A 12,960-nucleotide genomic window follows, 5' to 3' on the forward strand; every position below is an offset into this window, starting at 1 on the left:
GCCTCGCCCCCAGCTTGACTACTACCCGGGGAGGCCGCGCGGATCCGCCTGGCATCAAGGTGCCTGGGGCTTGGTTTAGGTCTGAGGCTGGGGGCTTGGGAAGCGGTTTGGATTCCAAGTCCTTTCGCTGTGAGGATGCCACCGAGAGGGAGGAGGGGCAAAATTAAGATTCGATTTCCTTCACAAGGGCCTTTTGTGTTCCCAGTAGCCTCCCTTCTCTGGGGATTGGAGGGGGAAGACAACTTTTTGGTCAATTAGTGGGATGAGAGCTGACTCTGCGAGCGCCCTCTGACATCCTTGGCCCAAGCGGGGCGCCCCCGGCAGCTCCCCGGGCCCACCTGTGCCCTCCTTCCCCGGGGCTCGCCCGCCCCCGCCGCTGGACGGCCGCCCCTCCCCCGAGGCGTGGCCCCTCCGCCCGAGGTGGGCAGGGTAGCCGGAGCCGGGGGCCAACCGGCTTTTTCCTTCCCTCCCGCTCCGGCTCCCGCCCGCCGGCTCCGGGACCGCAGCCACGTCTGAAAGCGCCTCATTGTGCGCGCTCCGCTCGGGCAGGCAGCGCAGAGCAGCGCCGCGGGCCGCCGGCGGCCGCTCAGGTAGCGCGGGGCGCGGGGCCGGGCACCCAGGGGGCTCCGGGGCAGGAGGGCCCGAGTCTGTTTCTTGTCCTTGCCCCGGGACTGCTCCGCCAACATCACATTCTTACGACACCTCTCTTTTTTCAGGGGAATCCTGCCCTGTTTCCTGGTTCCCGCCGCCTTGGGTCTCCAGGTGCCTCCAATATCTTGGTATCCGCTTCCCAAGTCCATGCCTCTTGGAGCCCTCTCCCCGGTGTCACTGGGTGCCCCTTCATAGCCTTGGGACCCTGCGGAACAAATCAGCCGCAGCGGACTCTCCCGGCGAGGAGACAGAGCGGCTGTGGAGAGGAGCTTGGAAAAGACGTCCAGGAGCCTTTGCTGAGACTGGGGCCAGAGGCATCTGCCTCCCGCCGCGCCAGTCGGGCTGGGACGCCTCGCTTGGGGTACGTTGGTTCGTCCTCTCTCCGCGCGGGATGCCCACACCCTGCGCGGTCTGGGCCTAAGCCAGTGGCACAGCTGGGAAGGCCCTGATCTTGCAGCCGGGTCGGCTGTGCGAGTTGGAGCTGAGGGTGGTGGTAGTGGTTTTATCAGAACGTGAAAAGAGCATTGCCGCCCCGAGTGCGGGTTGGAAAGTGTCTTCCTGGGGCTTCAGCTGCGCAGGAGATCACGGCTTGGGGATCCCTTGTCTCTTGAAACTTGAGTTTCAAAGGGTATGGCTTTAATCTAGAAAATTCTCCAAGGGCTTTTTCCAGGGAACTCTGGAGGAAAAGCAGCTCGGTGAGTGAATTTGGAACCAGATCCAGCTGAATGTGAGTCTGGCGGCCCCAGCTCCTCGCTGCTGGATCTTGGGCAGCAATAGAGACCTCTCTCTGCCTCAGCGTAGGTGCCCAGCAAATGTTAACTCTCTTTCCTCTTCCCTGTTGTTCTGGAGGCATGAGGATGGGGAAACTGAGGCCTCAAGAGCAGAAAGGACTTGGCTGAGGTGAAGCCATGAGTGAGTGAGCCAAGTACCAGAGCTAATAAGAAGAGCATGCTGCTCAGGGAGCGTTGGCTGTGCTAAGGGTTGCATTGTTCCATTTACTCCTCTCGGACCCGTGTGGTAGGCGCTGTTAGAGCCTCGTTTACAAGGGAGCCAACTGAAGCACAGAGAGGTTAGGAGTGACCTGCTCAAAGTCACACACCTCACTGGTGGTAGAGCGAGATTTTAACCCAATCTGGCTTCAGGAGCCAGGCTTTTAGCCATTATTCACTGTCTTCTGTTTTGTATGTAATGCCCCTGCCTAGGCTTGCCACTTTCTGCGGCTAGGGTGCTAGGGTCACTTGGACCTGGTTAGGCTATTGTCCTTGAGCTTTCCTTATTATGAAAAGGCTTTCCCTTGGATTCACTGAATATAGTTGTGACCCAGGATTTGGGAGATCCCTGAACAAATACTTATAAGTGTACTATGTGCCAGACATTGTTCTGAGTGCTTTATAAATATTAATTCATTTACTCTTCAAATCAAGCCCATGAGTTAGGTTATATTATTTCCCCTATTTATAGATTTTTTTAAAAAAGGCACAGAGAGGTTAAGTCACTTGCCCAAGATCACACAGTAAGTGATCAAGTGGAGTTCACACTCTTAGCCCCTGTGCTGCTCCTACTCCCTCTAATGAGATAGGGTCCCACTTCTAGTCTAGTAAGGGGAGTTAGGTACAGAAATGCATGAACAAGAGTATTCTGGGTGGTGATAGTAGCATTAACAATGATTTCCCCATATCACCTAATACTCAGTCCACATTAAAACTTCTCTGATTACCTCACAGATATCTTCTTGCACTGGGTTTGTTCGTATCAGAATCCAAACAAGGTGCACACGTTGTCTTTGGCTGTTTTGTGTTTTGAGTTGTTTTCTTCTAAAACAGTCCCTTCCTTTTTTCATTTTATGTCATTGACTTGTGAGAATGATTTACTTTTTAAAAATAAATGAATCAAAATAAGAGATTAAAAAATAAACCAGAGAACATTCCAGACTATCCCTGTACATATAAGAGAGCTCAGTCCACACCTGGGGGAACACAAAGGAACGTGCAAAACATGCACCCTCTACACCCATTCCCTGTGTGTGTTACTGCAGAGAAGAGGTGGGTGCCCCAGACCTTAGGGCACTTCAGCCGTCAGGTGCTGTGATTTAGACCAACTTAGGTGCTGTATAAGGTGTGCTTTGAGGATCCCCAAAGCTCAGAGCCAGGGAAAAGGGTTTATGCGTTGATATCTGCTCATCTGCTCTGAAATGCCCCCGGGGTGGCTCTGAGCCAAGGAGACTTGAGGCTCCTTTCCCAGACTAATTTGATTTCATTTCCCAATAGATTCTTGCAGGCAGATCTGTTTTCTCCAGCAGCATCTGGGCTGTGCGACTGTAGCCTCCATGCCTCTGGCTAGTGCCACACAGCTGTTCCTCAGGGCAGGCGCAGAGACGGCAGATGTGGCCAGGGCTTAGGGCCAGGCACGTCTCCTGCCCCAGCCTGGCCCAACCCACAGCCCTGAGGCTGAGTGTGGGCTTGGGGGCCTTGACAAGCCCCTCAGGTAGTTCCTTCCCATGCCCCTCTCCTCTGGCCACCTGGGTACTCAGGTCAGGTGGGAAATGGTTTGCAGGCACCTCTCTCCCTGCAATGAAAGCTGAAGTAGGCAAACGCCACCCATGCCTCCTTGAACCAATGGAATAGAACTGATAATTTATGATTGACAAAGTAATAAAAGTCTCTTGGAGGCCACCTGGAAAATGCAGCAAAGCAATAACAAGGAAAAAAATTACCTGTAATCTGGCCATAAAAAGATAGCCACTGATATTCAGCATGCATCCTTCTGGATTTCTTTCTATACATAGTCGTGATTTTTTTTTTTTTAATAACAGCTTTACTGAGATATAATTCACATACTTTAAAGTTCACCCTTTTAAAGTTTCCAGTTCACTGGTTTACAGTAGATTCAGTGCTGTGCATTAATCACCTCAAGGTTCATCTATATTGTAGCACATATCAGTATTCTTTTTATTGCCAGATAATATTCAATTATATGGGTACACCCCATTTTGTTTATCCATTCGTCAATTGATGGACATTTAGGATGTTTCCACTTTGGGGCTATTATGATTAATGCTGCTGTGAAAGTTCATGAAGAAGTTTTTGTGTGGACATATGTTTTCAGTTCTCTTGGATTTATGGTATTGTAGAGTGGAATCACTGGATCACATGGTAGCTCTATGATTATCTGAGGGACTACCTGTTTTCCACAGCAACTGCACCATTTTACATTCCCACCAGCAGCATATGAGGGTTCCAGTTCTACCATGTTCTCAGTAACACTTGCTATTATTCGTCTTTTCTCTTATAGCCAACCTAGTGGATGGGAAGTGGATGGGTGTCTCATTGTAGTTTTGATTTGCATTTCCCTAATGACTAAAAATGTCAAGCATCTTTTCATGCACTTATAGACCGTATATACATCTTCTCTGGAGAAATATCCACTCAAATCTTTTGCTTATTTTATTTATTTATTTATTTTTGGCTGCGTCGGGTCTTCATTGCTGCGTGAGGGCTTTCTCTAGTTGCGGCAAGCAGGGGCTACTCTTTGTTGTGGTGCACAGGCTTCTCATTGTGGTGGCTTCTCTTGTTGAGGAACATGGGCTCTAGGTGCGCAGGCTTCAGTAGTTGTGGCACGCAGGCTCAGTAGTTGTGGCTCGCGGGCTCTAGAGCGCAGGCTCAGTAGTTGTGGCGCACGGACTTAGTTGCTCCGCCGCATGTGGGATCTTCCTGGACCAGGGCTCGAATCCGGGTCCCCTGCATTGGCAGGCGGATTCTTAACTACTGCTCCACCAGGGAAGTCCTTTTGCTTATTTTAAAATCGGGTTGTTTCTCTTTTATTGTTCAGTTGTAAGAGCTCTTTATATATGGGTATAAGTCCCTTGCTATATATATATATGATTTGCAAATATTTTCTCCCATCTCTGGGTATCCTTTCAGTTTCTTGATGGTGTTCTTTGATGTTCATGTATTTTTAACACAATTGGATGTTTTGTTGTGTTTTTTCCACTTGATATTATATAGTGAAGTGCTCTAAAGTTAGACAACTGGGGTTCATATTCTGACTTTGCTGCTGTGTGGGTCCTTTAGGCAAGTGCATAAATCTTTCTAAGCCTCAGTTTCCTCTTCTGTAAAATAGGGATGAGCATCAGATACACTTCATAGGGTTGTTGTGGGGTAATCCTGATTTAATAATCAGAAGATGGGTGGGAAAGGCTTGGCATATAGGAAGCCCTCAACAGGTAGTATTAACTAGTGTTCCATGTTTCCCACTCCACTGTAGACACCCATCTTTCTCCTCCTCTCTCTCCCCTTTTCTCCCTTACTGCTTTTTCCTTGTCTCTTGCTTTTCTTTTCTCTTTCCCTCTTCATCTTTCCTCCTCTTTCTTGCCCTCCTTGTCAGCCTTCTCCGTAACAGATGCCTTGGCCTCCACTAGAGCTGGTTTGCCTCCAGGGATGGCCCTTGACGCCTAGAGTCCACGCATCCCTCATCCGGAATCTCTTTTCTTTAGCCTTTGGGATTCCTGAACAGGGATGACCTCCAGCTGATGCCAAAATGAGAGAAATCTGAGCCAGGGATTTGTACCTAGTATTACCTTTCACTCCCTTAGATTCTGTGCCAAGGCTGGGGGAGGCTGGTGACCGGAGGAGCTGCTGAGTCAAGGGCAGGCAGAGCAGAGCTACAAGTGAGTGCTGCCCAGAGAGCTGGATCCCTGGGCTCCCACCCGGGCCCTGCTGCGACAAAGCCTCCCCTGTCCTGTAGCTCAGTGTTCCCATCTGCACATCAGGTAGAACAATAGCACCTTCCTATGTCTCTCAGGCCAAGAGTTAGTCAGGGATGGTTAGAAGCTATCGAAACTTTAAGATGCTCAGCAGAAAGAAATACGGGACAAGTGGAGAGTTACTCCCTTTGGATTTGGATAACAGAGGACCTGATATCAATTCAGCAAATATTTATTTTTATTTTATTTTGTTTTATTTATTTATTTATTTTTGGCTGCCTTGGGTCTTCGTTGCTGCGCGTGGGCTTTCTCTAGTTGCGGGGAGCGGGGGCTACTCTTCGCTGTGGTGCACGGGCTTCTCATTGTGGTGGCTTCTCTTGTTGCGGAGCACGGGCTCTAGGCGTGCGGGCTCAGTAGTTGTCACTCGCGGGCTCTAGAGCACAGGCTCAGTAGTTGTGACGCACGGGCTTAGTTGCTCCGAGGCATGTGGTGTCTTTCTGGACCAGGGCTCAAACCCACGTCCCCTGCGTTGGCAGGCGGATTCTTAACCACTGAGCCACCAGGGAAGCCTCAGCAAATACTTATTAATATCATCGACTCACTCACACTTTGGGACAATCCCTGACATGACACTTAACTATCTTATTCAGGCAGGATTCTTAACTTTTTTTTAAAGCAATCCAGTGATTTTAATGTTAGGTTGTTTTTTGTTTGGAAAAAATTAGAGGTTACTTTACAGTCTCTGCTTCCTGAAATGTGGCGTCAGGCTTAAATAGCTGGATCCTTTTTTTTTTTTTTTAATTTTTTTAATTTTTGTGGCTACGTTGGGTCTTCATTGCTGCATGCGGGCTTTCTCTAGTTGCGGCGAGCGGGCTTCTCATTGTGGTGGCTTCTCTTGTTGTGGAGCACGGGCTGTAGGCACGCCGGCTTCAGTAGTTGTGGCGCACCGGCTCAGTTGCTCCGCGGCATGTGGGATCTTCCCGGACCAGGGCTTGAACCCATGTCCCCTGCATTGGCAGGCAGATTCTTAACCACCGCGCCACCAGGGAAGCCCCTGGATCATTTTTTTTAAATTGATCCCACTCTTTGAAAGCTTTATAATTTGTAGGCACTGAATTTATGACTATACAACTACTGTTTCTGAAAGGACAGGAATTAAAAAGCTGCACTGACCTCCCACCAGTGCAGGACCAGTTCCAGGTTCTCCCATGTGCCAATGGGCAACGTGTCTTAGTGGCCTGAATACACAGGATCCCAGCTCTCTACTATGCGAGAGCTAATCTTGCTGATCTTGGATACAAAACAAGGCCTCCAGGCCTTTTGATAAAATTGATTAGCATTTCTCTCTGCCTTGTCTTGTTAATTGAGATTTTACAGGCTATCATATTGGCCATTATTATAGAAAGCAGGATAGAGCCCTTTTCCTTCCTCTTAGTCCCTTTTCCTTCCCTCCAAATTACTGTATTTACGGAAACAATATGCTTCAGTAAGTAGGACACTTTCCTCTTTTTTTTTTTTTTTTGGCTGCGTGGCTTGTGGAATCTTAGTTCCCTGACCAGGATTTGAACCCAGAACCCAGGCCCTCGGTAATGAAAGCACCGAGTCCTAACCACTGGACCACCAGGGAAGTCCTGACACTTTCCTCTTCAAATACTTCTTACTGAACCAAGTCTGTTTCATATTCCTTGAGGCAGGTACTGTTTCTCTAATTATAATTGTACACAAATGATGTTCTATGTATAGTGAGGGGGAGGGAATAAAAGAGGTTTGGGGAAATTCAAGGAGCAGTTCTGGTTAGATTGTATAGAATAGGGCAAGTACAAGTTGAAAATCCTGGGCTGTGGCCCTGTCAGCAGTGTCTAGCTATGTGAGGTCCAGGAAAGCATGTATCACTAGGTTTTGCTTTCTTTAACAGAAAATCTGCAATGAATGGGACTGGGTTCAATGGGATGATTTCTTTCTTTTCTTTTTCTTGAAACACTGTACGTACAGCCTATTTGGCCTTCCTTCAGACCCTTGAACATGAAATGCTTCTTCTCAGAGCCTTTAGAGATGCTGCTTCATCTAACTGACTACTCCCAAACTCTTCTCTCTGCCGGTTCCTCACACAGCCCTTCCCATAGTTAATCCCTACTCATCCATCAGAACCCAGTTCAGCTAGTACTTCCTAAGGAAAGATTTCCCTACTTGCCCTTAGCTATGGGCTCCCATAGCACTGTCCTTCCCCTCCATTACACTTAGTGTGCCCCTGAGGTGGCCGTTGAGTTAAATCACCTAGCACCTGAGGTAATTCATGGCAGCAAAAATGAGTTAGAGTTTCCTCCCTCTCCTGCACCCTGTTCTCGGGAAGCACACCCTCGAGGAGAGGAGGTGACGTGCGCAGAGCAGGTGGGTGGCTGCTGACCTCGTCTTCAGTGTGATCCAGGAGTGGGCGAGGTATCCAGGAGGCAGTTCTGGACTCAGCAGGTTACAGAGCTGTTGGGCGTCCTCCACCTGATCCTGCAGCCTCCTGATTAAGGGGAAGGAGTAGATATGGGCTCTGCTCACGGTTTAGATGCCAGCTTCCCTCAGTGGTGAGGTGGACAGTGAAGGTGGCTTGGTGGGGAGCAAAAGGAAAGAGGAAAGAAACTTCCAGGTCCTTCCCTTCCAAATCAGCTCATCCTTGAGATCATTGCAGGAGCAGCAGTGCAAAGAGAAGAAAACTCTGGGGCCTCCAGGTGTGGGAGCTGGGCTCAGTGTTCCTTTCACTCTATAGGACACTCTGTGGGACACTTTTTAAATTTTTTTATTTTTTAAATTTTTTTAACATCTTTACTAGAGTATAATTGCTTTACAATGGTGTGTCAGTTTCTGCTTTATAACAAAGTGAATCAGTTATACATATACATATGTCCCCATATCTCTTCCCTCTTGCATCTCCCTCCCTCCCACCCTCCCTATCCCACCCCTCTAGGTGGTCACAAAGCACCAAGCTGATCTCCCTGTGCTATGCGGCTGCTTCCCACTAGCTATCTATTTTATGTTTGGTAGTGTATATATGTCCATGCCACTCTCACTTTGTCCCAGCTTACCCTTCCGCCTCCCCGTATCCTCAAGTCCATTCTCTAGTAGGTCTGCATCTTTATTCCCGTCTTGCCCCTAGGTTCTTCTGACCATTTTCTTTTTTTTTTTTTCTTTTTTTTAGATTCCATATATATGTATTAGCATACGGTATTTGTTTTTCTCTTTCTGACTTACTTCACTCTGTGTGACAGTCTCTAGGTCCATCCACCTCACTACAAATAACTCAGTTTCGTTCCACACTTTTTTTTTTAATTAATTTTTATTGGAGTATAGTAGATTTACAATGTTGTGTTTCTGCTGTACAGCAAAGTGAATCAGTTATACATATACATATATCCACTCTTTTTTAGATTCGGTTCCCATATAGGTCACTACAGAATATTGAGTAGAGTTCCCTGTGCTATACAGTAGGTCCTTGTTAGTTATCTACTTTATATATAGTGTGTATACGTCAATCCCAATCTCCCAATTTATCCCTCCCTGCCCCGGGGTGGGGGACATTCTTAAGATCCACTAAAGGACTCAGGGGTGGTTGGGGGCTACAGGGGGCCTGGGAGAATCTGGGATTCCAAGCGTAGGTGACCTCAGGGGTCTTATCTGGGTGGAGACTTCCCATGATTCCTCCTCTCCAGACACAGCTGAACGCTGCAACAGTAACATGGGGCGTGTATGGCACTTTACCAAGCCCTTTCCTCGTATGTCTTTGTAGCAGCATCCCTCACAAGAACCCTAAGGTCAAATGTTATCATCCCCCTTTTACAGAGGAGGATATTGAGTCTTGGAGAAGTTAAGTCATTTGCCCCAGGGCTCACAGCTTCTGAGTGGCATCAGAGGAACTCAAACCCAGCAGGAGAGACGGTTATTTCACTCCCATCTGGAAAAATGTATCCAGCTGCCTGCTGGTCTGGGCCCAGCTCCAGCCATGGGCAGGACAGCTACACTCCCACCCGTGGGGAACTTTCTGTCAGTCTGGGAAGGCAGAGCCCTCCCAGTGTGCAGGGCCATCTCCTCCTGTGGGACTCTGACCCAGCTTCCCTCCTGCTTTCCCAGGCCCTGAAAAACCTCCAGGCATCTCCCATGGATCTGTGATCGAGGTGGGCAGCTCTCCCAGCAGCCCTGGACAGCAGTGAGTAACCTCAGCATGGAAAGGGGTCTGACTCTGCCCTCATCTCTCCCCTTCTCTGTCTCCATCCTACCTCTCCTTTAACTGGTTTCTTCTGCAAAATTACACGAATCCAGAAGGATATCCTCACTTGGAAATCCATGCATCCTGCAGCACTTCACTCTGCATGGGTGAGAGCAACAGTTGCTGTTCTTTGTCTATGTGTTTATTTTGAATAACAAAAGTTGTATCTGCTTTTTTAAAAAGTCAAACAATGCAAAAGCACACTATGTAGAAAGTGCAAGTTTTCAGTTATGAGAAATGCCCCACCCCTCCATGCTCATCCCAATACTCCAGAACCAGAATGAATCCCCTTTTTACAGATGGGTAAACTGAGTCACAGAGAGATGAAGTGTTTGGTCCAAGATCATAGGCTAGGAAGTGGCGGAGCCAGGGAGGGTTCTGCCAAATCACCCATCAAGCTATTTAGCTAAACAACCTACAACTGTTGCCCTAAAAGGAATTTTAAGTGAAAAGCAGGAATTCTGTTTTAAATATATTTCCCCCTCTGGATAGAAAGAAAAGGGGGCGTGGGGAGAGAAAGAGGGAAAAGGGAAAAAACACTGCCCATAGTATCGTGCAACTGGCCTTTAGCTCTGCAAAGGCTGGATCATGGCTCATGTCTTAAAGACACATTCCCGGAAGGGCGCCCAACTGAGACGGCCGTGGCCTTGGGAGGCCTCCACAGGTGGGGTGGTCAAGTCCCGGGGCTGCTCCCTGGCAGCACCAGACAGGAGTTGGGGTGTGGGATGGGTGAGCGGGCCGCGGTCCCTGACGGCTGCACTCTCGCTCCGCAGGCCCCCGGCCGGCGGCATGTGGCTGCGGCGCATCTCCAGCACCGCGGTGACCGCGCTCCTGCTGGCGCAGACCGGCCTCCTGCTCTTCCTGGTCTCCCGGCCCAGGCCGCCGTCCCCGGTGGGTGGCGAGGAGAGGGTGCACGTGCTGGTGCTGTCCTCGTGGCGCTCGGGCTCGTCTTTCGTGGGCCAGCTCTTCAGCCAGCACCCCAATGTCTTCTACCTGATGGAGCCCGCGTGGCACGTGTGGGCCGCTTTGTCGCAGGGCAGCGCGGTGGCACTACACATGGCGGTGCGCGACCTGGTGCGCTCCGTCTTCCTGTGCGACATGGACGTGTTCGACGCCTACCTGCCGTGGCGGCGCAACCTGTCGGACCTCTTCCAGTGGGCGGAGAGCCGCGCGCTGTGCTCGCCGCCCGCCTGCAGCGCCTTCCCGCGCGGCGCCATCAGCAGCGAGGCAGTGTGCAAGCCGCTGTGCGCGCGACGGCCCTTCGGCCTGGCCCAGGAGGCCTGCCGCACCTACAGCCACGTGGTGCTCAAGGAGGTGCGCTTCTTCAACCTGCAGGTGCTCTACCCGCTGCTCAGCGACCCGGCGCTCAACCTGCGCATCGTGCACCTGGTGCGCGACCCGCGGGCTGTGCTGCGCTCACGCGAGCAGACGGCCAAGGCACTGGCGCGTGACAACGGCATCGTGTTGGGCACCAACGGCAAGTGGGTGGAGGCCGACCCGGACCTGCGTGTGGTGCGCGAGGTGTGCCGCAGCCACGTGCGCATCGCCGAGGCCGCCATGCGCAAGCCACCGCCCTCCCTGCGCGGCCGCTACCGCCTGGTGCGCTTCGAGGACCTGGCACGGGCGCCGCTGCCCGAGATCCGCGCGCTCTACGCCTTCGCAGGCCTGAGTCTCACACCGCAGCTCGAGGCCTGGATCCACAACATCACCCACGGGGTCGGGCCAGGCGCGCGCCGTGAGGCCTTCAAGACCACGTCCAGGGACGCGCTCAACGTCTCGCAGGCCTGGCGCCACACGCTGCCCTTCGCCAAGATCCGCCGCGTGCAGGAGCTGTGTGCAGGCGCACTGCAGCTGCTGGGCTACCGGCCAGTGTTCTCTGAGGACGAGCAGCGCGACCTCGCCCTGGACCTCATGCTGCCGCGCGGCCCGGGCAGCTTCAGCTGGGCATCGTCCACTGCCGAGCACTCCGGGCCGTAGCAGAGGCCCCCAGCTGTGGCTGGCGGTTGCCAGGGCCAGGAGACTCACGCGTGGTGGGGAAGGAGCTGGGGCGCACGAGGCCGGGAGTTTGGGAGGTCCCTCATGTAGTAGGAAAGGACCGACTCCCCAAACTATGTTTCTTTCTCCCCACTTCTTGTTTTTCCTTTGAATCCTCTTTAGGAGCTAGACTCCCATCACGCACACTATTCATGGAAAGCAGACTCGTGCCCCCACTTCCTCTGGGCACAGGGAATAAATTCAGACGACTTGGCTCCTACTCCAGCACTTTCTTTCCCCTTAAGTCTCCCTTGGGATGCCTCATCCTGCAGCTGAGAAGGCTGTCCCGGCCCTGCCTGGGAGTGGAGGGACTCTGTGGTGAGCTGGTCCCTGAAGTCGGTGCAGCTCCCCCTACACACGCCCCGTGCCTCTGGCACCACACGCCACCAAAGCCAGTGCTTTTATGTTCACCTGTATCTTCAGGAAGAAATCAGCCAAGGTGCCTCTATCTTGTGGTCTCCCCTTAGTCTCTCTCTGCCCCAATCTCCTGGGAGCCCACATGCCCCCATCACCTGCCCAGGGAAGGTGAAACTTTGATTTGTCCTGACAGGAAAGATCCTACCTACAGAAATAAACATAATTCACCTGTATGACGCAGATTAGAGTTTACAGCCTGTAAAGTTTGACAAGCAAAATGCAAAAGTGAAGGGACTTGTCCAAGGCCACACGATGAGAAGGAGGATGAAGGGAGGAGGGGGGGTTTGCTCCGGGGCCATAGTGGGGAGGAGAGGGCGAATCAGGCTTGCAGAGGCCTGTCTCCTGGACGAAGAAGGGTCAGGTTTTTCCATCTTATTTGCTCAAGGGATCAGCAAGCAGCCATGGCTAGGGCCGCAGCTGCGAGGTGAGATATGGGAAGTGGTGAACTCTGGGTCCAGGGTGCAGAATCTAGGGAGCCTCCTAAATAAGCCTGGAGGGAGGCGGTGAGGGGGAAAAGTGGAGGGAGAGAAGGCTGGGCAGGCCAGGGCAGCAAGCCAGGCAGAGCGTGTGGCAGAGCAAGAGGTTGGCAGCAAGATCAGTGCTTGGAGGGCAAGTCACAGGGTGAATGTAACTAGATAAAGCTTGCCAGGAGCTTGGAAGAAAAAAGGCTCTGGAGTGGTTGTCTTCCCATGGTCCTTATGTGGCAGGCCCTGGAGAAGAGCAAAGTACGATTCCTAGCTGTGAGCCACAACACCTGGCTCTGGCGGCAAGGCATCTTATTAAACGGATGCTGGATTTAAAAAAGGGGGAGGGTAGGGGGATGCCGGATGTGTAGAGGGCTAGTCCTGAGCTCAGGAAATGAAAGCCAGCCATGCTTTAAAAATGTTTAAAAGAAAGGGGGGGGGGG

The 12,960-nt window shown here is 51.3% G+C and overlaps 1 protein-coding gene across 2 annotated transcripts; it reads left to right on the forward strand.

Moving 5' to 3' along the window:
- The first annotated feature begins 955 nt into the window (after positions 1 to 955).
- On the forward strand, positions 956 to 12,296 carry LOC102998895 (carbohydrate sulfotransferase 6). Of its 2 annotated transcripts, XM_007182609.2 has the most exons (3): positions 956 to 1,012; positions 9,467 to 9,542; positions 10,376 to 12,296. In XM_007182609.2, the coding sequence occupies exon 3, from the start codon at positions 10,392 to 10,394 to the stop codon at positions 11,577 to 11,579; it is 1,188 nt and encodes a 395-aa protein (XP_007182671.1). In that variant the 5' UTR covers positions 956 to 1,012; positions 9,467 to 9,542; positions 10,376 to 10,391; the 3' UTR covers positions 11,580 to 12,296. The 2 variants fall into 2 exon arrangements, with proteins under 2 accessions (XP_007182671.1, XP_057390916.1); XM_057534933.1 differs by lacking the exons at positions 956 to 1,012; positions 9,467 to 9,542 and adding an exon at positions 9,698 to 9,709.
- The last annotated feature ends 664 nt before the right edge of the window (positions 12,297 to 12,960 follow it).

This window comes from Balaenoptera acutorostrata, chromosome 19 (assembly GCF_949987535.1).
Source record: "Balaenoptera acutorostrata chromosome 19, mBalAcu1.1, whole genome shotgun sequence".
In the NCBI taxonomy this organism is placed as follows: Eukaryota; Metazoa; Chordata; class Mammalia; order Artiodactyla; family Balaenopteridae; genus Balaenoptera; species Balaenoptera acutorostrata.